Below are 27,175 nucleotides of genomic sequence, written 5' to 3'. Positions count from 1 at the left end.
ATATAACAAATCAATTAGTAATTAATACATATTGTTCCTTTTAATCCGTTAAAAGCATAACCTATGGGCCTTTTTAATACAGTTAACACAAGTGGGGAGTGGTTTAATCTATCTTTAAAGTGCCACATGGCCTTACGGGATCTAGAAATTTGAAAGAAAATAACATGGCCGCACTGCCGCAACAAGCGACACTCATCAAATGGAACTAGTGAGGACATTAGGGAGATAAATGGTGAAATGAAATAAGCAAATAAAGAAATAAAAGAGCAAATTCATTTCCAATTTGAAGAACATACCAAAAATATCTTTAACCAGTTAAGAAAGCGATCTTTTAGTAGGAAAGGTTAATTTAGATGTGTTATTGTACTTATGTTTGGTATTTTTTAGCGTACTTGTATTTGGATACGTAGTCATTTAGTTTTGAATGAATTCTTAGTTTTGTAGATCAGTTCCACTTTGTGAATTTTGAACTATTTAACATTTAAAAATAATGAAACAAAATAAATAATTCTGTTAATTTTGTAGAATACCTTTGCAACCTAAATGACAGTTACAAAGCCAGTCGCAAAATTGGTTGTAAGTGGTTTCAATCTCAATTTTGGTTGCTAAGCAATTCAGTCGCAAAATTGGTCATGAAAAGGACCGGTTGCAATTATGGTTGCTAACAATTAAGTTGCAAAATTGGTCATGACAGGGTTCGGTTGCGAAATCAGTTGCAAAATCGGTTGTAAAAAATTCAGTCGCTATACCGGTTGCTAAAAGTTCGGTCAAAAGTCAGTCACAAAACCGGTCACAAAATTTACAACCAAAACTACAGTCGCAAACTCTATCTGAACAATTTTTTCAATCGCGAAAAATGGTCGCAAAATAATTGCTGACCAAGATTTAACCGACCGGCGAAACCGGTTGCAAAATAGCATTTGCGACTGATTTGTGACCGGAAAGGCGGTTACAAATGCCCCATTTTCTAGTAGTAAATGCGATTATGTGAATGTTTTTTCTTTTTCACATTTTTTAATTCTGAATAACCTTTTTGTACGTAATCTTTTTCAAAAAATTTACATCCTAAAACCAAACATTTTTATCCTTAATTTTCTATTCAATCACATTTTCTAAAGCCGTCTTGAACTTAATGCTTATAACATTGTGTAAGAATAATTAGAAAGGTGTGTCAATATTTTGCAAAAGCTTGTCATAATCTTACCACGTTGTGTTATTGATTTATAAACTTTTACTCGGTTATTTATGAATATTTGCCCAAACCTTTTTATTAAAGAAAAAACCATACTTTCATGATCATTAGTATTTCCTTCTTACCTTTATTTTAAAAAATAAAAAAAATAATAAATAAGCGTGTCATTTATAAATAAATAAACAATAAAACATGAGTTTATGTTCGTTTGTTTTATTAAACGAATAAAAATATTTGTTATCATTTATTTATTAAATAAGAAACATAAACGAATATTTCACCAAACAATTCAAACTTAATATTTCCATATACATTTTAAGTAAATTCATCTTATAGGGTGAATTAACGTACAATAATTGTTTAACGTACATTAGGTACGTGAATACGTTCAAGTTTTAAAAAAATAAATACGTTTAAGTCAAATTCATAAACCTAAAACGTTCAAGGATAAACCCTAAAACATTCAAGGTTAAATCCTAAAACTTTCAAGGTTAAAACCTAATACTTTCAAGGTTATAACCTAAGGTTAAATCTTAAAACGTTGAATGTTAAAACCTAAAACGTTCAAGCTTAAAGCCTGATGCTTTCAAGGTTAAACTCTATCACTCAAATTCAATATCGATAGACTGAAACTTCAAATTAATGATTAATTGGATCGATTTCACAGATTAACTGATCAATTGACTTCAAATTCAATTTTTTATCAAAAGCTAAACAAACATGTGAACAACAAAAGTGACGGTGTCTCACGGCGATAGATGGTGGTTTCGACGGTGAACATAATCGTTGGATGGTGATGGTGGAAGAAATCGTTGGGGGCTTAGGTAGACGAAGACCGGTTCGCGTAGTTATGATTTTAGAATTAGCGTGCTCTTATAAATCAACGATATAGTATGTCGCGTAAGTATTATTAGATAAATGATTATGATATTGAATTTTTTCCCAACTTATAACCGTACAATACGTGTCAAGTATGAATTAAAATTATGTTACACCCTACACAATTAATATAATCACTCATGCTTAATAAGAAAATATTAATTTAGTAACATAAAACCAAAACTATAGGGACCCATCACATTGGTTCTCATCTGTCACCTATTTTAATATTGTCATCGCCCATCACCCTCTTTTCCATTTTAAGATCCAAATTCATTACATCTCAACTTTCAACCACCCTAATGAAGATCCAGTGTGATGTATGCAACCAAAAGGAGGCCTTGGTGTACTGCTCCGCCGACGAAGCCGCCCTATGCTCCTCCTGCGACCACCGTGTCCACCACGCCAACAAGCTCGCCGGAAAACACCTAAGATTCTCCCTCCAAGTACCTAAAGACACTCCAGTTTGTGATATTTGTCAGGACAAAAAAGCTTTCTTGTTTTGTCAACAGGATAGAGCTATATTATGCAAAGACTGTGATTTGGCGATTCATAAAGTCAACCAACACACACTAAATCACAACAGGTTTCTTCTTACTGGTGTTAAGGTGTCTCCAACGAGTTCTGTTTATTCTCCTCAGGAGACAAAAGACGATGGTGTTGCGGACAAACAACAGAAACCGGTTTGTTCTATGATTATGAACCAGCCTAGTACTGTTAAAACTCCAAGTTCAACTACTAGTAGCATATCGGAGTATTTGATTGAGACACTTCCTGGTTGGCATGTTGAAGATTTTCTTGATCCAACTACAATGTTCTCTAAGGTCTACTTTTTTCTGATTATTATTATTATTATTATTATTAATTAAAAAAATTAAACTACTAAACATAAACTTATCATTATTTTGTGTATTTTGCTTATGGACTTGTTTTTAAGAAACTTTAAATATTTTTTATTATTGAGTTATGCTTTATACAAATTTTTCGTACTATCAATAGCTCAAGATTTTTCTTTTTCTTTTTTTTTACAAAAATAATTCATCTAACTGTAAATAAAAAAAATTTAGAATCAATCGTAAGTCCTGCGTTGCGTTATTGGTTTTATATAAACGGTAAAAAATACTTCTCGTACCTCCTCCCCTATCACAAATTTTGAAGGGTTGTCTAATAACGAATCTCATGATTAATTTTGTTATCAACTAAAACAAACAAACACACAGAGTAAACTTTTACACGTACAAACATGTCCTATTATTAACTGGATTAGAGATTACAGGTTGGTGACAATGATCCGGGGTCGATTTGGGGTGAGGATCTATTAAATGGAGGCCTCAATAATTCTCTCTCACCGGAATCAATGGGTATATGGGTTCCACAAGCACCACCCCCACTGGCAACTGCGCAGTCACGGCACACTCATGTTCTTCCACACTTCGAACCCAGTTCATATATGGGATTTGGAGATCAAACAATTAACGGATCATCACCCTCATTTGCACAAAATAACTACAACAATGTTAATAAGATCACAACCGGCACAAAGTCTAGCAGAAAGTGGACATCAGATAATGGAAATTGCTTCACGGTGCCTCAGATCAGTCCATCTTCAATGACCTCCAAGAGATCAAGAACACTTTGGCATTAAACTCCCTTTAATATTTTTGTTGGCTTTCTTTTATTAATTTTTTTTATTATGTTGTATCATGTTGTTCTTAGATTTTCAACTTGTTTTCGTTTATTCTTAATAGATTTTGGTTCTCCATCATCTGGCTTCTGTTTTTTAATAAAATAAACGAAAATCAAGGTCGTGCATGTGAATCCAGATCGAATGGTGTGATAAGTTCATAATTGATTATTTTGAAGATTATGATTTTTAAGTAGTAATTGCTTTTTTTTATTATTACGAGTGCCCACTATTAAAAATACTTAATATATGACAGCTTTGTCATACAATTTTAAATATATATACTTATATAGTAATGAATTTTTGAGAGGAAAAAAAAAAGACAAAATTACAAATTTTATTCTTTAAATATATGCGATATATGGATCATGTCTTTTAAAAAGTTTACTTGCAGCCGGTGTATTTTACGAGATATGTTTGTTTCAATTTCGTCCTTTTCATTAACTGACATCCAAAAACTCAGTTAAATATTGGCATGTGCCAAACATGTGAGGGCATAAATGTAATATCACTTGGTTTTATAATTAAGAGAAATCTGCATTTTGTCTCCCTGGTTTATGGAACGATTCTACAGGTTTGACACTGAAAATGATTTTGCGAACTTTGGACGATCGTGATATTTGGGCGGGTCACTCTGACTCCTTGCCGTCAGTTGACCGTGAGTTGACTGACCAAAAAACTGTGAAATTACCTTTTAACCCCTGAGTCTATAATTAAACCTAAAACTATATATCCCTGTTTCGTGTAGTGGGTGGGGTTCGAACCCCGGACCCCCGGTTTAACAACAAACAACACAAACCAGTTGGACTGAGCTACAATTTAATAAAACTACACAATATCAAATATATATTAAGCACCTGAAAATAGTAGTTTCTTGTATATACAGAATGTGCTGTATATGTGTATATATATTGTGTATATTGTATGTAGGTAGGCTGTATGTATATATATATTGTATGTAAGCTGTATATTGTGTATATATATGTATATATACTGTATATTGTGTGTATACACAATATATTGTGTGTATGCTGTATATATATATATTATGTATATATGTATATATATATTGTATGAATGCTGTATATATTGTGTGTATGTATGTATTCTGTATATATATATACTCTGTATATATATATCGTATGTATGCTGTATATATTGTGTATATATATGTATATATACTGTCGTTTAACAAACTTTTAGTTAAAAAACGACGAAACGGCTCGTCTTTTAACAAACTTTTGGTTTAAAAACGACGAAACGGGTCGTTTTTTAACAAACTTTTTGTTAAAAAACAACGAAACGGCTCGTTTTTTAACAAACTTTTGGTTTAAAAACGACGAAACGGGTCGTTTTTAACAAACTTTTGGTTTAAAAACGACGAAACGGGTCGTTTTTTAACAAACTTTTGGTTAAAAAACGACGAAACGGCTCGTTTTTAACAAACTTTTGGTTTAAAAACGACGAAACGGCTCGTTTTTTAACAAACATTTGATTTAAAAACGACGAAACGGCTCGTTTTTTAACAAACATTTTGTTAAAAAACGACGAAACGGGTCGTTTTTTAACAAACTTTTTGTTAAAAAACGACGAAACGGCTCGTTTTTTAACAAACTTTTGGTTTAAAAACGACGAAACGGGTCGTTTTTTAACAAAATTTTTGTTAAAAAACGACGAAACGGCTCGTTTTTTAACAAACTTTTTGTTTAAAAACGACGAAACGGGTCGTTTTTTAACAAACTTTTGGTTTAAAAACGACGAAACGGCTCGTTTTTAACAACCACCCGAACCCAACCATCCGAACCCAACCACCCGAACCCAACCCGAACACAATTAACACAAACATTTTTTTATATATATAACACAAACACAAAATACATATATCAAAACACCCGAATTATAAACTTCGGGATTTCACATACATAACATACCTAATAATTAAATTAATTATTCACCCGAATTATAAGCTTCGGGATTTTATAAGGGTAGCATCGGGAGACGCGACGCAAAATTCCACGTACGGTGGATGTTAATTTGGTTGTGGTTGGCTAAGTCGACCACAAACCAACCCGTGATCTTTCGGATACGGAACTCAATCCCACACCTTCATCTCCATAATAAATTGCAGATTTCTCTATAATTAATATATAATAAATATAAGACTATTAATATATATATAGATCCCACACCTTCATCTCCATCACTCTCTGAAGAGGTAGGTCCCAGCAGAGCCCAGTTGGACCCGCAAGACTCACCTTGAAGAGGGACGTCTGCGCAGAAACCAACTGGATCCGCAGGACCAACCATGCTCAGAGACGTGACGTCCTTACGCGCAGTACGCAAGCTGTTCCCGCAGGAAATGCCTCCCAATGGTGAAGGACTCTGCCTGTTCCCGCAGCTGCGGATACAAGCCATCAGGGAAGGCCACCCGCGCAGCAAGGCTACACGCACAAGGCACTTAGCTCTCAATCACTCAGTGTCACCTGAAGGAATGAGCAAAGCCGGGAACAATCCCGCACAAAGGCGGGAGGGGGAATACTCCCGCCCAACTAAGCCAGTCCGTACGATACGGGAAGATCTTCTGTACTGTACCTGACGAGGTATGGGCAAAAGATCTGACTAAAGATACGACAGCTTATTGACAACAGTATGGCGAGCAGCATGCTCCTGTACTGTATGTCACTATTAGCCGCTGCCTACTCACCAACTCCTGTCATACCACGTGCATAGCCGGCAGTTGGTGGAAAACGAATAGTACACAGCAGGCCTGGTCACTATCAGCCGCTGCCTACCCACCAACTACCAGCAGGGCACGTGCGTAGGCCACTGTTGGTAGAACAGGAATACTATTCAGCAGGCCACACCTCCTTGGAAACCTACCTTCGGCTATAAATACCACAAATGGTATGATCATCTTATCATATCTTATCACATTATCATCATATTATACCTGATATCTGCTCTAGCAATCTCTTAATATACATTTATATTTAAAGAGCAATCTAGTCTGATTCTCACGCCGGAGGGTGGTCACAAGGAGGAACCCCCCCTTCTCAGTGACAAGCTCACGGTGTCTGTTTTGCAGGTTATCAGAAGAACCATCTTTACCGGGTCTAACCCCTCGTGGGAAACATCTATCTAACCCCCAGGTTACCCGTAATCTGCCCGGGGTCCGGTTAGTGTTTCTTCATTGGCGCCATCCGTGCATAAAGCTAGAACTTCATTTCTTTTCAGTTTTTTCAAACTTCTGGAAAGATGGTTAAAGAAATTCTGGTAACCACAACCCCAGCTACTGGGGGGAATACCGGCTACACAGTCTTTACAAACACTACCCCGGTTACCCAAGCCGGGGCAAGTGAAGTAAATTTTACGAACACTACCCCAGTTACCCAAGCTGGGGCAAGTGCAGTAAATAATCGCTCACTGGGATTCACCGATAACCAGTTAGAGAAACGAACAAGACTCCCCCACCAAACACTCGACGAAGTTAAGGCATGGGCGGAGGCACGTCAGAGGGAATTCCAAGCTGAGTTGGACGAACGCTTGCGTTCCATACAACAGGCTGACGAATTCGAAGAATACTTGGACGATGACTCGGAGGAATCCGACACCGACGCGAACCCTCGCCATAGGGCAAAATGGAAGCGTAAGGAAACGGACTCCCAACCGAGAAGGCGTTTTGGAGAAGCCTTCAAACCAAAAAACACAGGTGGAAGCCCACGTGACTTCTCCAAAACATTTAGACCAACTGTTGCAAATGCGGGAACGTCCAAATTTGCAAGGGACATTGCGGAAGCAATTGCCCCAAAAAGTGCCAAACAAATGTCCAACATAGGCACATATGATGGTATATCTGACCCAGATGATCATTTGAACAGATTCATAGCGGGGGCAACCGTCAGCAATTGGACGGAACCTACGTGGTGTTACATGTTCCAAATGACGCTTGTTGGGCCAGCTAGAGCGTGGTTCGATCGTCTACCGGTCAACCACATCTACGACTGGGCAGACTTCCAACAGAAGTTTAGCCAACACTTCAGCCAACAACGAAAGTATACTGAGGAGCAATGGACAATCCTCAAATGCATTCGAGAAGAAGATGAATCTTTGCCAGACTTCATCACTCGCTTCAACTCAAAGAAGCTAAGTCTGGGTAACATTAGCGAAGATCTTGTTCGCGCTGCTTTTATTCAGGGCGCGAACGACCCAGAGCTCATCCGCACCTTAACGGGTAAAGATGGCATGCCATCCACATGGGATGCCATCATGACAGCAGCAAAACGCTTTGCGGAAACTGAGAGGCAACTGGGTAGAGATCTCCCACAGAGCACAAACCTCTACACCCAGAGAACCAGAGAAGACAACGTCCTTACCGCCCGATTAAACAAAAAGCGGAAGCTAGGCATTTGGCAGTCAAGGGTAAACTTTGACACCTCATCCGGCTTGCAACATCGGTTAGGCGGAAGGGATAATGTACAGTCAAACCAGAACTCCAGATGGACGCCACTCACCAAAAGCGTCACCGAGATATTCGCCACTGAGGAGCTCCCATGGCCAAAGCCTCAAATAATCCGACATCGTCACAATGCTGATCGGAGCAAATACTGTGACTTTCACAGGACAAAAGGCCACAACACTGAAGAATGCATAGACGTAAAGGACATGGTCGAATCATTTGTCAGAGATGGGACGCTCACGCACCTCGTGGCGCAATGAACGCTGAGCAGGCTGATCCGTGTAGAACCCCAGCTGGGGAAAACACGAATAAAATTTCCAGCTTCAATGTGGAGACTACATGCTGCGTAAAGAACGAGATCCCGAACCAGGTGCATATCGGCTCGATGGCACTCCCATCCCAACAACATGGAAGGGAGCTCAATTACACAGTTTGCATGTAGATCAATTCCAAATTTGTAAAGAAAAGGCCCAGAGCCACTTCTAATGGAAATGATTCTCCTTAGAACATCGACGCTGATGATTTTACATTTATACTTTATGAACTATCTACACTGATGCCGGTTTTCACCGCATACATAAGTGTGAAAGTCGTTGCATGGGGAAGGCGGCAAAACCCGCATAAACCCAAAAAATGGCAAACCTTCACGCAGGTCAGTTGAAGGGGAAAAGTTCAGTCATCCTACTAAATGAAAGTGCCGGTCTATCCGCATGAATCATGATAGAGAAAACTGAACACTAACCTATTAACAACCACGCGTCGAACGGTTAATTTATTCAACACGGATATGCCGGTTTTCACAGCATAATTACGTGGAAAGTCGTTGCGTGGGGAAGGCGGCAAAACCCGCATAAACCCAAAAAACGGCAAACCTTCACGCAGGTCAGTTGAAGGGGAAAAGTTCAGTCATCCCAATAAATGAAAGTGCCGGTCTATCCGCATGAATCATAGAGGAAACTGAACACTAACCTATTAACAACCGCGCGTCGAACGGTTAATTTATTCAACACTAATATGCCGGTTTTCACCACATAATTACGTGGAAAGTTGTTGCGTGGGGAAGGCGGCAAAACCCGCATAAACCCAAAAAACGGCAAACCTTCACGCAGGCCAGTTGAAGGGGAAAAGTTCAGTCATCCCACTAAATGAAAGTGCCGGTCTATCCGCATGAATCATGAGAGGAAACTGAACACTAACCTATTGACAACCGCGCGTCGAACGGGTCAAAACAGAGAATTTCTAACAAAAGGATGAGGAAAACCTACACGCAGGTCAGATGTAGGTAAAGTTTAGCCATCCTACTAAGTGCAAGTGACGGTCCTACCCGCACAATCACGAAAGAGGAAGCAAAACTTCAACCTATTATCTACGACGTTCAAAGGTTAACTTATCCTAAATACTTAGAAATTTCAAAAAGATGAGGAAAACCTCCACGCAGGTCAGACATAGGTAAAGTTTAGCCATCCTACTAAGTGCAAGTGACGGTCCTACCCGCACAATCACGAAAGAGGAAGCAAAACTTCAACCTATTATCTACCACGTTCAAAGGTTAACTTATTCTACACTTGGAAAATTGCTAATTTAAACTAAAGTATGCAAGTCATATAACGTTTATAAAGCAAGGAATCCAGAGAAAGTAGAGGTCTTACCCGCACAAAGATTTATATTTCACAATGATTCATTACAAGAATGGCCGGGTAACTACCCGCCTACAAGAAAATAAATCTATACAAGCTAAATCTATCCTAGCAGTGGGAAGGGATCTTCAGGATCAAGCTTCAGGGCCACTTCCACTTGGACCAGCACCATCAGTAGATCGTGGCAGTTCAAGAAAAGCTTTAAGGATAGCTAGCCCATCATCAGCAGCAGCAACTTGGTTCACCTTCTCCACCACCGGATGCGGGAAGGCGGCATACTCATTCACTGCTTGGTCGTAAACAGCTTCAGTATCAACATTATACAAAGGGAAGTTGGAAGGCGGGATGCCTTTCTCAACGAACCCTAGACCAAGCAGGAAGCCGGCCTTTTCCCCATCCTCATGAGAAGCGTTGAAGGCTGCGCTCATAGCAGCATCATAAGACGTCTCTGAGAAGACCCGATGCACAACCTACAAGAAAATATACAAGTCAAAACCTTTTCTATCTACAAAGAAAAGCGTAAAGAAATGAAAAGCATACCTGAGACAACGCTTCTCGAAGAAGCCATTCCTTGGCAACCAGAGCTTCTTGGAGGGCAGCTTGAGCTTCGTTACGGGCGCGTTCGGCTTCACTCTTGTTGAGGTTGGCAAGCAACACTTCTTTAGCCGCAGCCTCTTCGACGCCCTTTAGCTTCCGCTCAGTATGGTCAAGCACCCCCCTATGGTCCAAGATCTCCTGGAGCTTTTTGGCGTCTTCCATCGCCAAGGCATCATGAGCCTGCTGGAGAGCCTCTAATTTGGCTTTAAGCTCTTCATTCTCCACGCGTAGAGGCTCAGCAACAGCTTCAGCCTTGGTGGCCCTCTCGGTTGCGTTCCTTGCAGTTTCCTTAGCCAGCCGAAGCTGTTCATTAACAGCTTGGGCAGCCTTGGAACGGGCCTCGAGCCGGGCCTGAACTTCAACCTCGAGGGCCTTGAAGGCCTTCTCCTTTTCCGCAGCAGCTGCGGTAAGCCTTTGGTTCTCCTCCCGGACAGCCCGCGCCTGAGCCACTTCTTTAATGCGAGCTGCTTTTAACTTGTCGTTTTCACGACAAAGCAGCTCGACGCGCGGCTGCATCCGGGTCAGGAGAACCCGAAGCTCATTGGTTAGCCTACCCTCCTGGTAGCTAGCCATGGCTTCCCCCAACGCACCACTGGGAGCAGCGTGACGAGCCCACTCCACGCACTCCACAGGGGTGCGAAGGGTTGTTCCTCGGCGAATGTTCCATCGTGGAACATACACTTCATTGGAATCCGACACTGCAAAAAACATAAAGCAGTTAGGAAAAGATGATAAAAATATATAAAATGGGCCAAAAGAACCCTACGCACCTGTAGGGTCAATAACAGGCCGATAGCCGCCAAACCCATCACCTGAACCAAAGGGAAATCCATCCAAGAGGTCAGGCAGATGGGAAGGAGGTAGAGGTTGGCGAAAAGCCCCATGCATACCTGACGGATCGGCCGTCGTTGCCGCGGTCTCCGCCGCGGAATCCGCAGCAAAAGTAACCGCCGGCTCAGTAAAAGATGCGGTAAATATCGCACTGACGGCCGGCGGTGACGTCATCACAGCTGGAACAGTCGGCTCAAAGGAGTGAGCAACTGAACCAGCGGAAGCAGGCGCAGGCGCCTGGGTCGTCGCCTCAGGTAGGCTGACCAAGCCTACCGTCATGGGCGGAGGGATACTCTGCGCTCCACCCTGGAATGCGTCAACATCCACGCCTGCACAAAGAAGATAAGCATTAATGACGGAAAACTATGAAGTTAAAGATAAAGGAAGTTTGTACTTACGGGTTTTCTTGAGCCTGAAAGTGCGGACGGGCGGGGATGAACCCGATGGAGCCGGCCTCTTCACGCCGGTCACCGTTGTCATCCTTGGTTCTCCGGAGGTGACAATCGTCGCAGCCTCCGGAGCGGCGGTCTTATCACCACCGGGATTCCCCGCCACCTCTTCGCTCTCGGTCTCCGAATCAGACCGAGGCGCCGGATCGGCAGTGGAGGCCTTCTCCTTCCCCTTCCCGCCGGCAGCCTTCTTCTTCCGCACCAGCGGAGGACCATCTGCGGATTCCTCATCAGAACATACGATTAGAGGAATTCCAGCAGAGGTTTCAACATTGAGGGGTCGAGGGTCGAATAGCGCCTTACCTGGCCGCCTGGCGCTAAGGATCTCGTGGCCTAGCGGATAGACCTCCACGAACCGATCCGCCGTTTGTTCTAGGATGGGCAACTCGTTCTCGTCTAGAGCGCGAGTACCCATCCGAGCGGGACCATCAGCCTCCCGCGGGTACATGAGCGACTGCAAGTCGTTCCCCTCTGAAATAAACAGGAAAGAAGTTAGAAGAAATTCTAAATCAACAAAAAGAAACAGAGCATACCGTAAGGAACAGAGTTCGAACCGTATTCAAGGACGATTGGGATCTTTCGCGCATCCGCATCCTTCCACACCCGGCTCATCCTGAGCATCACCATCCCGGACTCCGCAAACCGGTAAACCGGAGATTGGACTCGGGATATCTTCGAAAACCATTCCGCCTCCTGGTAGTTGGAGGCGTGAAGGCTGGGAAGTGCTTGCCCATTCTTGAATTTCATGGCAAGGGGGATGGCGCGAGCCGAAATGTAGAAGAACTCCCGCTTCCACGAGCGAAGACTGCGCTCGGTTGCGCAAATCTTCAAACCCTTAATCCGGGTTATCAACGTATACCACCCCTGGATGCACCTCCAAGAGTAGAAGGTCATCAGGCGGTCAACATAGGGCTCAATGCCCAGAATCCGGCACACCCACTCGAAGTGGCGAACCTTGGCAATCGCCATCGGATGCACCTCGGTCAGGTGCACACCGTGCCTCTCAAGGACACGGTAAACAAACTTTGTTAATGGGAACCTAAGATTTCCATAAACAAAGAATGCAGCATATACCCCGATCTTGCCTCTGGGGGCATCGTACACCGTCTGATGGGGTTCAGGAAACTCAGGCTCGAGAGACTCGAGCATGAACTTCCTGACGACGTACTGATACAGATCGACAGGCAGAGCACACTGGCACTCGCCAGCAGTACTCTTGTCATCGGCTGTAGATTCGAGATCACGAGACGACATCTTGCAAAAGAAAGAAGAAAACGATTTCAAGAGAATGCTCGACTGAAAGATGAGTATTCGCCGGAAATCGTTCTGAAGATGAGAAGAGTGAAAGTGTGGATTACAAAGAACCCTCTCCCCCTTTATATACTAATCGCAATTAATGCGATGCATTTAACGCGGAAGAGAGAGAAATCGAAGGTGCAATGAAACTATGACACGTGGCAAAAAGCAAGCTGGCAACAGCTGTTGACAGGACGCGTACCATTAATTTCGCGGCCACGCGCCCGAAAAATCGCGCCCACGCGCCTGAAAAAGCGTCTGGAATGACCATGTACTGTCACGTCACCATAACTTCCTGCACGTCCTGACAGTCAGAAGAAACCGTCGCACGACGTTTCAGAGGTTTGGACTGTTCTTATCCTTTCACCAACTCTTCGAATTTCAAAATTCAAAAAGATTCAAAAGTAAGCGGGAAAATACCCCTTACCTTGGCAACCAAGTAACTGTAAGACGGATGCGGGTACAGTGTTAAGGCAAACCCTTCACATACCTAGCACCCGCAGGGAATTGAAGCCAAGAATACCTTGGCAACCAAGTAAACTTAAGACGGGTGCGGGTACAGTGTCAAGGCAAAACCCTTCACATACCTAGCACCCGCAGGGAATTGAAGCCAAGAATACCTCGGCAACCAAGTAACCATAAGACGGGTGCGGGTACAGTGTTAAGGCAAAACCCTTCACATACCTAGCACCCGCAGGGAATTGACGCCAGGAATACCTTGGAAGTAAAGTAACCGTAAGACGAGTGCGGGTACAGCGTTAAGGCAAAACCCTTCACATACCTAGCGCTCCGCAGGGAATTGAAACCCAGAAGAATCTTCTGGGCAATGCTTGCGGAAACGGAAATAACATCCCCGCATAGCGGGAACGTCGAGAACTACATTGTTTGAAGCTCCAGGATGGAATTGGTGGTTTTAACATAATTGATCACTATGTTCAAAACTACCAAAACCTCATGGAGAATCCACACAAGTGGGACTCAACGCTCCTGACTTGCGAGGAGGTTACAGACCTACCCGCATCATACCCAAAGATCAAGCAGGAAAGTCGGGAATTTCTGCAAGTGACAAGGACTTCCGCGGGAAGAACCCCCATGGAAAACCTTAAAAAACCCTTTTCAAAACCCTTTGCTTAAGTCCAAAAGTTCACCTCACTTTATTAAACACTCATGAGAAGAACATTGGACTGGGGGGACTTGAAGAGGTAGGTCCCAGCAGAGCCCAGTTGGACCCGCAAGACTCACCTTGAAGAGGGACGTCTGCGCAGAAACCAACTGGATCCGCAGGACCAACCATGCTCAGAGACGCGACGTCCTTACGCGCAGTACGCAAGCTGTTCCAGCAGGAAATGCCTCCCAATGGTGAAGGACTCTGCCTGTTCCCGCAGCTGCGGATACAAGCCATCAGGGAAGGCCACCCGCGCAGCAAGGCTACACGCACAAGGCACTTAGCTCTCAATCACTCAGTGTCACCTGAAGGAATGAGCAAAGCCGGGAACAATCCCGCACAAAGGCGGGAGGGGGAATACTCCCGCCCAACTAAGCCAGTCCGTACGATACGGGAAGATCTTCTGTACTGTACCTGACGAGGTATGGGCAAAAGATCTGACTAAAGATACGACAGCTTATTGACAACAGTATGGCGAGCAGCATGCTCCTGTACTGTATGTCACTATTAGCCGCTGCCTACTCACCAACTCCTGTCATACCACGTGCATAGCCGGCAGTTGGTGGAAAACGAATAGTACACAGCAGGCCTGGTCACTATCAGCCGCTGCCTACCCACCAACTACCAGCAGGGCACGTGCGTAGGCCACTGTTGGTAGAACAGGAATACTATTCAGCAGGCCACACCTCCTTGGAAACCTACCTTCGGCTATAAATACCACAAATGGTATGATCATCTTATCATATCTTATCACATTATCATCATATTATACCTGATATCTGCTCTAGCAATCTCTTAATATACATTTATATTTAAAGAGCAATCTAGTCTGATTCTCACGCCGAAGGGTGGTCACAAGGAGGAACCCCCCCTTCTCAATGACAAGCTCACGGTGTCTGTTTTGCAGGTTATCAGAAGAACCATCTTTACCGGGTCTAACCCCTCGTGGGAAACATCTATCTAACCCCCAGGTTACCCGTAATCTGCCCGGGGTCCGGTTAGTGTTTCTTCACTCTCTCTTCTAAATCTTCACCACCACCAAGGCCCACCCACCACCTGCAACATTTGATTCACTTCAAAACCCATCTCCAACCGATCGATGCTTCTTGAGACTCCAGATTCGTCAAAATCCAACATCGATCCGCTCTGCTGTTGTGACGAATTGAGGACCCACCATTTCCAATCTAGGGTTTTTTTTAACTTGCGGGTTTTTTTTTTTAACTTGCGGCGTTTTTTACATGTAACTTCTCCTATGATGATAATACCAGCCAAAAATCATTGAGCTTGCTAACTAGTAAAAACCCAACTATAAATTCAATAACTTTCCCAAATCCTGTTGTTGGTGGTGACCGAAGGAACAACGTTCGGGCCTGAGCGATGCTAAGGTTGGAGCATGGATGTCGATCGGGTAATAAACGGGATTGTTGTATACGTATTTCCGGCAACCGCAGTAGGTAGGTGGGCCTTAGTGGTGGTGAAGATCCAGAAGACGGAGTTGATGGAGATGAAGGTGTGGGACCCATATATATTAGTAGTCATATATTTATTATATATTAATTATAAAACTAAGTGGATATTACATTTATACCCTCACATGTTTGGCACATGCCAATATTTAACTGAGTTTTTGGGTGCTGGTTATTGAAAAGGACGGAATTCAAACAAATATATCTCGTAAAGGACACCGTCTGCAAGTAAACTTTTTAAATGACATGATCCATAAATCGTATATGTTTAAAGGACAAAATTTGTAATTCTGTAAAAAAAAAAAAAAAAGAACTATTGCACAGTTTAAAACTTAAAATATAAAACATTTTGTTTTTAATGATATTATTAAATTCGATGCATATAATTGAGTTAATCTAAAATAGCTTTAATTACTTTATTTTTATGATATTAAAGAGAAAAGTTAAAGAGTTGATTGATATCCGGTACCTAATTCTTTAGTATCATCTAATTTAATCAGTATTATTTAAACGTGTTTAATATTTTCTTTGGATCTTGAACAGGAGCCGTAGAGTATGCATAGAGTGAGAATTTTGATACAAGTTTAGCTTCTTTAATTTCTCTTTGTAGTTTGGGCTTTTTTGTTTTGCACTTAAGCATATCTATCTTCTATTTGTGGTTACTTTTACTTGTTCTTTCTGCTTTTTACGTTTTGCAAGTTGTCTCATTTAATTTAGTTTGTCGGTACTAATATTTTGGTCTTTCATAATAATAATAATAATAATAATAATAATCACTATAGATATTTGTTATTTTTTAGTTAATTCTTACAAATTTTTTTCCCCTCAAAAACTAATATATTAATTACTCTAATATATGTAATAAATCAATAATTATTCATTTTTCTTTTACTCTCTATATATATTATATTTATATAAATTTATAAAAATAAATATTAACATATTATTTTACTATATATTCCAGAATACTTGGTGAAATCCAAAAATCAACAACAAACTATGTTTCTCAAAGACTGAAAAAATTAAAATTTCAAATGTTATCATTAACATATTGTATCATGTATATTATAAAAGATTTGAAAAGAAAAAAAATTGAATATGCTTTATTATACAAAATAATTATATACATCATTAATTTATAAATATATACTTTTAAAGTCGATCCATTTTTTAAAAATCAATCCATTTATATATTATATTATTATTATTATTGTTGTAAATTGTCATATAAATTTATAAATAATAAATATATGCTTTAAATCCATCGATTTATTTTTTCGATTAATTCAGTAAACTACATATGTTAAAATGCAAATATGATATATACGAATCACTCTCAGACATAACAAAATTTATCATATTTAATTTCTTAGTTTTTTTTATCAATAATTGTTTCGGGTTTTTTATGAAACTTAAATTTGATTTTTATGGGTGAAAAGTTGGTAAATAGATTGTTTGGTACAAGATAACTACATTTATGTCAAAGTTTGTTATGGGTCAAAAATGAAAATTTTGAGTAATTCAAAAAGTTTGAGAATGCAAATAGATTTATCGTCAAATTTGTTATTGTTCAAAGTGTTGACTTGAAAATGTCAAACGAATGAAAGTTAAAATTTTAAACATGATTCGGGTTTCAAATTTATTTTCAAATGCATTTTCGAAAATAATCAAAAGGTTTGTGATTTGACAAATTGACTATTTTTCCCTCGACTATTAAAATTCAAGAAAAGATTGCGAACACTTTCGACATGGCACCCCATGCCTATCGATGCTTCTAACTTTTATCAAATTTAAAATATTTATGTCAGTATTAAATTTTCTTTCAATGGTGATCAGAATGTTGTATGGAAAGCATGTCATGCAAAACCTATGCTCAAATTAAACAAAATATTCACAAAAATTAATGGGTTAACATGTTAATTTTAATTTATCATTATGACAAAGTTGAGAAGCCCCCTGAAACTTATACAAATCTTTTTCATGGTATAGCTCAGAAAAACATAGTTCTTGAAGAACATCCGTCGTTACAATTTAATGTTCTCATTTCCTTCGATGAGTGGTACAATGATAAATATATCAATAAAGGTAACGTTCTTTCTGTATTTAGGCTAAGTGGTTAGAACTACTATCGTTATGAGAAGTTCTATTCCCGAAATTGGTTATACATATATGACACTAAGAATGAAATTTTCAATAGAAAGAAACATTTTCGGGTACGTTTTTGTACGTGCATTTTTTCTATTAAGTTCATTTAAAAAAATCATTTTGTGATGTAAATAACATTGTTTTATGTACACATAGTATAGATACAAGCATAGATGTAATACATTTTTTATATACGCTATGTTATTATTTTCTTTACTTGTAATTTTATAATTTGAATTATCTCAATTCCGATGTATGACATGGGCTCTAAAACTAAAACTAATAATAATAATAATAATAATAAAAATAAAAGGAAATCTACAAGCTGTAATGGACATTTAATTTGTTGAGATTACATTTATTGAACCTTCTGAGTAAGGATATAGTTTTTGCACTAAACAACCGAACATGCATATGACTAGTTTTTATTTTGTTTTATTTATTTCATCTCTTTAAAACCCAGCAAACCATATCAAGCTTGATAAAAGTCAACTAAATTGAGGTTGGCAATTCTCTTATCTTGGGTTTGTATTAATAACTGTTGGGAATTATCAAACCGGTTTCGGTGATCTGGGCCAAACCGGGAGTTTGAGTCATAATCAAAATCATTCTAATATTAAGGAATACATAAACATGTTGGTTTATCTATTTAAGTATATCAGATAAATATAGTTTGTGTTTGTGTTTGAGTTCGAGTAGAAATAGGAGTCATCTAATTCTTATAAATACTCTTTGTAATCAGTTTTTTGATGTAGATTTTCTGATTAATAATATTTGCAAGTTGGCAATACGTTATGAGTTTTTCTGCTATTGTGTTTCTAATTATCAATTCATTACCAGAATTGGTATAAGAGCTTAGTTCTGATCAAGACCTGCTGCTGTGGAGATTCAACAGAGGAGAGGTCCGAAGTTGGGTTAATAGAGTAGCTGCAGTGTGACTAGGGTTTAAAGTCACGTTCTGGATCCAGAGCCACCAACACCGAAGTCGTTTAATCAGAAGTACAGTCGAAGAGGCAAGTTCAATATGGTTGAAGCAAGCTCATCATCAGGTTGTTCGAAGGAAGGTGCGACACCAACCCTTCTGAACCCGATGTTAAACTCGATTAATTACACCGTGTGGGCTATGAAGATGAGGGCGATTTTTAATGTACACGGGGTTTGGGAACGATCGATCCCGGTGTGCAAGATGCCAAAAAGAATAGTTTGGCTGTTGCTCTATTATTTCAAGCAATTCCTGAAGATCAGGTAATGCAAGTCGGAACATGACTACCGCCAAGGAGATGTGGGCGAAACTTAAAACTCGTCACATGGGTGCTGATCGAGTAAGGGAGGCTAGGTTACAAACCCTAACTCAAGAACTTGACAACATGAGAATGAAGGAGACAGAAAATATAGACGAATATTCCAACAGGTTGTTCGGTATTGCTTCAAGATCTGCATCACTTGGTGAGGTTGTAGATGAGACGAAGCTTGTCAAAGAAGTTTCTTACTAGCCTTCCCCGAAGGTATATTCACATTGTTGCTTCAATTGAATAAACAGTTAATTTGAAGGAAGTTGGGTATGAAGATGTGGTCGGTCGATTGAAGGCTTGCGAGGAACGAATCGGTAACGAAGAACTACATGCAGACGGGAGACTAATGTTTGGCAGGTCTGACTCGTATAATAACCGAAAAGGCGATAATGTTTGGGGTCGAGGAAGAGGTAGTTATGGGAATCGGGGTCGTGGACGTGGTAGGCTTGGTAGTCAAGACCGAGAGCGGGCTAATAACGAGGCTGGTTCGAGCTCAGGAACATTCAAACCAAAGAAAGATCGGTCCAATGTGCAATGTTACAGATGCGGCCAGCTCGGACACTTCACGTCAATGTGTCCAGACCGAAAACCACCAAAACAACAGGAGTCGAACGTAGCTGAAACCGGAAAAGCCGACGGGGTCGTTTATATGCATGAAATGGTCCACTTGAACGAGGAGCGTTTAAGGCCAGATCGATATGAAAACGACACCAAGATAGAGGATGTTTGGTATTTGGATAATGGGGCTAGTAATCATATGACGGGAAATCGTGAGTTTTTCTCGGAGTTGAACGAACGGATAACTGGTAAAGTTAGGTTTGGCAACGGGTCGTGCGTTGAGATTAAGGGGAAAGGGTCGATACTTTTCCAAGAAAAATCAGGTGAACGTAGGTTAATGACTAAAATATATTACATACCGGAGCTTAAAAGTAATATAATCAGTCTTGGACAAGCAACCGATTCGGGATGCGATGTTCAGATGAAGAATGAGTTTCTAACGATGCACGATACCGAGGGTCATTGTTGATGAAAGTAACAAGATCGAGTAATCGGCTCTACAATATAAAGTTGAAGGTTGGAAGCCCAGTTTGCTTAATGTCAGTGATTGAAAGAGACATGTGGAGGTGGCATGCACGTCTCGGTCATATTGGTTTTAACAAACTAAATTCCATGGTGAAAAGAAGATGGTAAATGGGTTGCCAAATATTCAACATAAAGAGAAATTATGTGAGTCGTGCTTGGTGGGAAAGTAATGCAACCTCATATCGAGCTACTCGGGTGTTCTAGAACTATACATGGAGACTTATGTGGGTCAATAACACCGGCAAAACTCGGAGGTAACAGGTATATTCTTGTCTTAGTAGATGATTTTTCACGATATATGTGGATTATTTTGTTGAAGGAAAAGAGTGACGCGTTCGAGAAGTTTAAAAAATTTAAAGCTCTTGTCGAGAAAGAAACCGAAAAGGCGATTAAAACACTCCGAACAAATAGGGGAGGAGAATTTACTTCTCATGAGTTTCGAGGTTTTTGTGAAGACAATGGAGTGAACCGACATCTCACCGCGCCATATATGCCCCAACAGAATGGCGTGGTGGAACGTCGAAATCGAACACTTATGGAGATGACTCGAAGTATTATGAAGGCGTTACAAGTTCCCATTTATTTGTGGGGGGGGGGGATAAGCGGCTCGTCACGCAACATACCTTATAAACCAAGTTCCAACCCGGGCTTTAATTAATCAAACGCCCTACGAAAGATTAAACGGAAGAAAACCGAGTGCTAAACATATAAAAGTATTTGGGTGTGTGGCGTATGCAAAAGTGGAAGAGGCAAATTTAAAGAAATTAGACGATCGTTCGATCCCATTAGTTCACCACGGAACTGAATCGGGATCGAAGGCATATCGTTTATATAACCCGAGAACTGGTAATGAATTGATAATAAGAAACACAGCAGCAGAAAAACTCAGAACATATTGCCAACTTGCAAATATTATTAATTAGAAAATCTACATCAAAAAAGTGATTACAATGAGTATTTATAAGAATTAGATGACTCATAGTTCTACTCAAACTCAAACACAAACTATATTTATCTAATATACTTAAATAGATAAACCAACATGTTTATTTATTCGTTAATATTAGAACGAGTTTGATTACGACTCGAACTCTCGGTTCGACCCAGATCACTGAAACCGGTTCGATAATTCCCAACATTCACCCCCTGAATTTCTAAACCGTATTCGGTATTTCTTCAATTCCAAGTATATCTCTCATTTCCTTGAACTTGATCTTTGCTAGTGCCTTCGTTAGTATATCAGTTCGTTGCTCGCTTCCGCTGATGTGAACATCTACTTCTTCGGCTTCAAAACATTCTCGAATAAAATGATAACGAGACTTTATATGCTTAGTTCTTTTGTGGAATACGGGATTCTTGACGAGTGCAATAGCCGGGGTATTTCCAATGTAAAGATTTACTCTTTGAGGCGGTTTACCCAACAACTCACTTAGTAACTCGTGAAACCATACCGCCTGGCATGCTGCTTCTGTAGCAGCCATATACTCAGCCTCACAAGACGAGAGGGCCACGTTTCCTTGCTTCTGCGAACACCATGAAACCGGATTGTTTCCAAAATAAAATATGTCCCGATGTGCTTCGACTGTCATTCGGGTCAATACAATGACTACTGTCACAAAAACCAACAAACCTTTTTGTTCCTCCTCGTTCATACTTTATCCCGAACCCAACGGTTCCTTTTACATACCTCAGAATCTGTTTTATAGCTGACTCGTGAGAATCTCGTGGACTTTTCATGTACCGACTCACCACCCCAACCGAGTATGCGAGATCGGGTCGGGTGTGAAGTAAATATCTGAGGCAGCCGACAACTTTTCGTATTTAGTTGGATCGATCTCGGCTTCATCTTCAACTTTCGAAAACTACAACCCATACTCCATAGGAACAAGAGTCGGGTTACTCGGTTCCATCCCGGTTTGAGCCAAAATCTTCCTCGTATAAGCCTCCTGTTTAATTTTAATTCCACCTTGCTCTTGTGAAACCTCGATTCCGAGGTAATACGTTAATTTTCCAAGATCTGACATCTCAAACTTAGACGCCATTCCTTTCTTGAACTCGTTAATAATGCTCAAACTCGTGCCTGTTACAAATAAATCATCAACGATTAGTAAATGTTTTCCGCCTTTCTTGCGGTACACCGACTGTTCTTTTGAGCAACGAACAAACTTCATATCCTTTAATATCTGATCCAGCTTGGTATTCCAAGCTCTCGGTGCTTGTCTCAACCCGTACAAGGCTTTAAACAGTTTATAAACCTTGTATTCCTCGCCCCGTTTTTCAAAGCCTTCTGGTTGAGACATGTACACGTCGTCTTTTAACTCGTCGTGTAAAAACGCGGTTTTCACGTCTAGATGGTGAATTTCCCATTCGTTGGCAGCCGATAAAGCAATCAATAAGCGAATGGTCTCAATACAGGCCACATGTGCAAATACCTCATCAAAATCAACACCGTGGTGCTGAACATACCCTTTCGCCACCAAACGGGCCTTGTGCTTATTTATTGTATTCATTTCTTTTAACCTTAAATATCCATTTCACCCGTATAACTTTAGCACCTTTTGGTGGCTCGACTAGCCTCCAAGTTCCGTTCTTCGTAATGAAGTCAATTTCAGCTCGCATAGCTTTCATCCACTCGCTCTTTTTCCTCGCTTCGCCATAGCAATTTGGCTCTTCATCTTCCGTAAGCCAAAGTTCATCATAGTTGAGGTCCACATGTAGGACATAATCGTCCGGTTTTCGGGTAAAATATGAATTCGATCAGATCTTCTTAGCCCAGTTTGACCCATATTTTGTGTCGTTTGGGCTGGAAACTGAACCATTTGGGCTGGGGACAGAATTGACTGAGCTGAAAATGGGTTTGTTTGGGATGTGTCTGATGCTGCAGAGTTCGGTGAGCCCATATTGCCACCTGCTTCATAATGGGCTAAACTACCCTCAGTTTGGGTTGGGCTATTAGCATCTATTGTCGGTTCGGCTGTTGAGTACTCGTCTATGGTAACATTTAATGGCCCAGAACCCGTGGAAAATGTATTTCCCCAGACCATAGTGAACATACCTGGGTTCCCATACTTGTCTTTGCTCGATTTCTCCCAATTCCACCCGACACCTTCATTAAATATCACGTCTCGACTCACGTGTATTTTGGACGGTTGGAATTCATGGTACGACCAAAAGTGAACTAGATCGGCCATTTATATTTTTTTATTGAAAGGAAAGTCTAAATGTTCAAAAAGAAAAATTTAAGTTAAAATAATCCTAATACACTCTCAAAACTCTTCTCAGTATACATTTTTTGCATGAACCTGATCATCCACTTAACAACAATAATCTCTATAATGTGAGAGCTAACAAGATGAATTATGAAGCTATATGAATATAACTGCTTTATAAATAAATCATCAATGTCCTTTTTTTTCCAAATATGTAAAGTCTACCAAATAATACAACTACGTCTATTATTAGAAAGTAGTGTAATCGTCATCACGTACTTACTCTTTTTTTTCTCATGTATGTCTTTAATCTCATCACTATCACTGTAGGCCAAGCACATGTCATACGCGACCAACAATTGCGCCCATAAGTTGTAAGCTTATGTATATCATAGTAAAACGTACATTTGATGGTAACTAGCTAATGAAAGTTAAATATATATCTTTGACACGTACATTCCTCGTTTCCATTGCGTATCTAAGATGAAAATGACAACACAATACGTCGGTTGTCTGTAAATGGCATGAAATTTTGACAGTGAGTATTTACTCATTCAAACAGACATATGGAGTAGTAACGATTGTTTATAAAGTATGAACCAGCTATTCATGCAAGTGGTATTACGAAACTTTAGTAACTTATCATATTACACGACTAGTGTTGTTCTGAAACTTGATGTATACATGAAACCTCACAGAAAATGGTGGGGCCTACACTGAGATTAGGGCTCTATCGAATGGTTTGTTTACTTTGATCCACTAGCATTAAATGACTCTTAACTGCTACACCATATGCAAATAACGTACTATAAGACAGCGGGACAAGTGTCCAAACGTTTTTCTCATATCGCACACACACTTTCTCGCCACAAAGACGATACTCCAATCAAAACAACAGGCATTTCTAAAGGTTTGTATATTGTCAACACTACGTTAAATATGCCATGCATGCTTACACATTCTTGACTTTTGATCAGGGGCGGCCCTACTGTAGAGTTGGGTAAAGTTAGGGCTTGAGGCCCATGGAAACATAAGGCCTCCGTTTCATAGTTTTAGGTGTTTATATATACGCAGAATCACATTTTTATTATACATAGATAGTTATCTAAACAAATATGTAAGATGGCCCAATGGTTAACTATCTCCATATCTACTTTCCAAATTTTTAGTTGAACTACTATAATATTCTAATTGTTTCCAAAATTTTCAAGGTCTATATATACTTGAACTAGTATATTATATATAAAGTCTATTCATTTTCTAAACTTTATAATTCATAAACGAAGCATGTTGTTTCGGTAAATTTAAATAAAATGAAGTGTGTATGCATATATATATTCCATTGATTTGTATAATACGTAAATATTGTATTTTCATATACAAAACACGGCAATCACTTGGTAAATTTTAAACAAAAAGTTTATAAGGGCTATAATTTCATCCTTCTGACTTTTGGTAAGGCTCCCAAACTTTTCATCCGCTTTAGACCTCCAAAATGATTGGGTCGGCACTACTTTTGATAAGTTACTAATGTATAATGTCTACATTTTGTCCTTGCGTACCTTAATAATTTGGCTACCAATGTTAAAAAATAATGCAAAATTGGTAACCTACATTACTAATTTTATGATTGTTATGTGTATGGTACCCTTAGATATGAAGTTTGTTATGTTTCCGCTGCAATATAAATAAATATCTAAGTTAAATATAAGCAAATATACATGATTTTAAAAATTATAAAGTTATAAATTTGTCTTTATAAATTCTTATAAAAAGAATATCGACCTATTATTTGAATACTAAAAACAATAATTTTTTTCAAACATGAGTATATACTTGGAAAAAAATAATTAAATTGCGGATTGTACCACTATAGTTTTAGTCAGCGAAAATTATTAACAAAACGAGTGAAAGAACATGACAAATGATAAGTTTGAAGCACGGCAATACTGTATATAGGATTTTTACGACGTGTTTATTCGACACAAATGAGGACATCATTTGGTTTAGGGTATGTTTGGTTGGAGTAGCTTGAAGCTCTTAGATTAGAAGCTTTAAGAAGCTTTTAGGAGCTTTAAGCTACAAACTTTTAAGAAAAAACTCATACTTATTGAAAAATCTTGTTTGGTTGGAGTAGCTTGAAGCTTTTAGATTAGGAGAAAAAGCTTAAAGCTAAAAGCTCCAACTAGTAGCGTTTAGAAAAAGCTACAAGCTTTTAGCATTTCAAATTTTACAATTTTAGTACTTGAACTTCCATCACCTTTTGTTAATTTATATAATAATTACATATTTAACCATTGTTTGAAACAAACTACCTCCGTGACTTTTTAAAAGGCTGTAACTTTTTCATACGTTAATACTTCTTTAAACAAATTGCATCATAAAAACGTGCATTTTATTCTCTTTAATTTGAGTATCATATTGTTATACTTCTTTAACTATAAAATATTAACATATTATGTGATTACTGGTTAGGATCGGCAGCAGTTGAGTCAGGCAAGTCCATGTCATATGTAAGACCAAATTAGGGTCTGAACGTGGCGAATCCAGGAAAATTTCTCACAATGGTCGGGAATTTTTATGGTCAGTACTAATACAACCGTCGGGTCGAATCGGGTCGGTTCATATATAGAAAAAAAGATTATCAAACAAAATATTAGATAACCAATATATTAAAGTTATTCTCTACGTGTTTTTATTTTTTGAAATCTAACCATTACATCATCTACTTTAACATTAATAAGCAAGTCTTTCTTAATGCAACAAATACAACTGTCGCTTAAATTTTCATCACCCATTCGATTACGCAAATCGGACTTAACATACTTCATCGCCGAAAAGGATCTTTCAACGGTGTCGGTTGCGGTTGCGACGGGTAATACGATAGCTAACTTTAATAAACGATACACCAATGCAAATGAATTGTGTTTCTTTGTTTGAACCATCAATTGAACAAGACTTGCAAAACCATTCAAGTATTTAAATCGTTTATCTCCTTTCAAATTATCGATGTATGTCGCAAGTTCAACCGGGAGTCTTCTTTTATCACTTTAATCAAAATCATATGGGTACAACTCGACTAATCGTGATATTTTTGGAATAGAAAATGCCCGAAAATTATCACAAGGAGTCAAAAACTCAAAGAAACAAGTAAGTCGGATGTTGGACTAAAAATTGAGTAGGGTGTGAGTTGGGTTTTGGGCTTAATAATTGTATTGGATATTAGACTAATGGACTTATTGATATTAAATTCTAGTTTAATAGGAAAAATTGTTAATATAAGATTTATATAATTATATTTTATAAAATTTTCATTGTATTTTTTATTACGGTTAGTCTCAAAATCTCATGGGGGTCGTCTTGAAATTATACAGAGTTCGGCTTCAAAATTTCACAGGGGTCGGGGTCAAAATTTTACAGGGGTCGGTCGGGAATTTTACGGTATATTAACACACACAAAAAAAAATTCATAGGAGACAGGGGACACCCTCACTTACATGTGACTACGCCCCTGGTTGGTACAGTTTTGAGTCGAAAGGGGTCAAGTCAAAATAGGTTTCAGATTAAATCGATGAACCGCGCGAGCACCCATCTAGTTTTATAAAAAGCTCCAGCTACTCTGCCAAACACCTAAATATTTCTAAAAAACTACAGCTAACAGCTACCAGCTACAGCTAACAGCCACCAGCTAGCAGCTTCCAGCTACAGCTACCTACAAGTTTTGCCAAACATACCTTATATAACATTGAGTTTTACAGCGTTGTCTACGAGAATTAAATATATCGGTCGAGCCG

At 39.4% G+C, this 27,175-nt stretch overlaps 2 protein-coding genes across 2 annotated transcripts; both read left to right on the top strand.

The window, feature by feature from the left end:
- Positions 1-2,331: 2,331 nt before the first annotated feature.
- On the top strand, positions 2,332-3,745 carry LOC143620996 (B-box zinc finger protein 21-like). The gene is made up of 2 exons (XM_077092538.1): positions 2,332-2,895; positions 3,348-3,745. The coding sequence occupies exons 1-2, from the start codon at positions 2,374-2,376 to the stop codon at positions 3,714-3,716; spliced, it is 891 nt and encodes a 296-aa protein (XP_076948653.1). The 5' UTR covers positions 2,332-2,373; the 3' UTR covers positions 3,717-3,745.
- Positions 3,746-19,059: 15,314 nt separating this feature from the next.
- Positions 19,060-20,116, top strand: LOC143620978 (uncharacterized). Its single transcript, XM_077092526.1, has 2 exons — positions 19,060-19,243; positions 19,338-20,116. The coding sequence occupies exons 1-2, from the start codon at positions 19,060-19,062 to the stop codon at positions 20,114-20,116; spliced, it is 963 nt and encodes a 320-aa protein (XP_076948641.1).
- The last annotated feature ends 7,059 nt before the right edge of the window (positions 20,117-27,175 follow it).

The sequence above is a fragment of the Bidens hawaiensis genome, unplaced genomic scaffold (genome assembly GCF_021521415.1).
Source record: "Bidens hawaiensis isolate Kalapana, Puna unplaced genomic scaffold, B.hawaiensis_p1.1 tig00002759_1, whole genome shotgun sequence".
NCBI lineage: Eukaryota > Viridiplantae > Streptophyta > Magnoliopsida > Asterales > Asteraceae > Bidens > Bidens hawaiensis.
The sequence above is the reverse complement of the archived record's forward strand: the minus strand, read 5'-3'. Positions and strand labels throughout refer to the sequence as shown.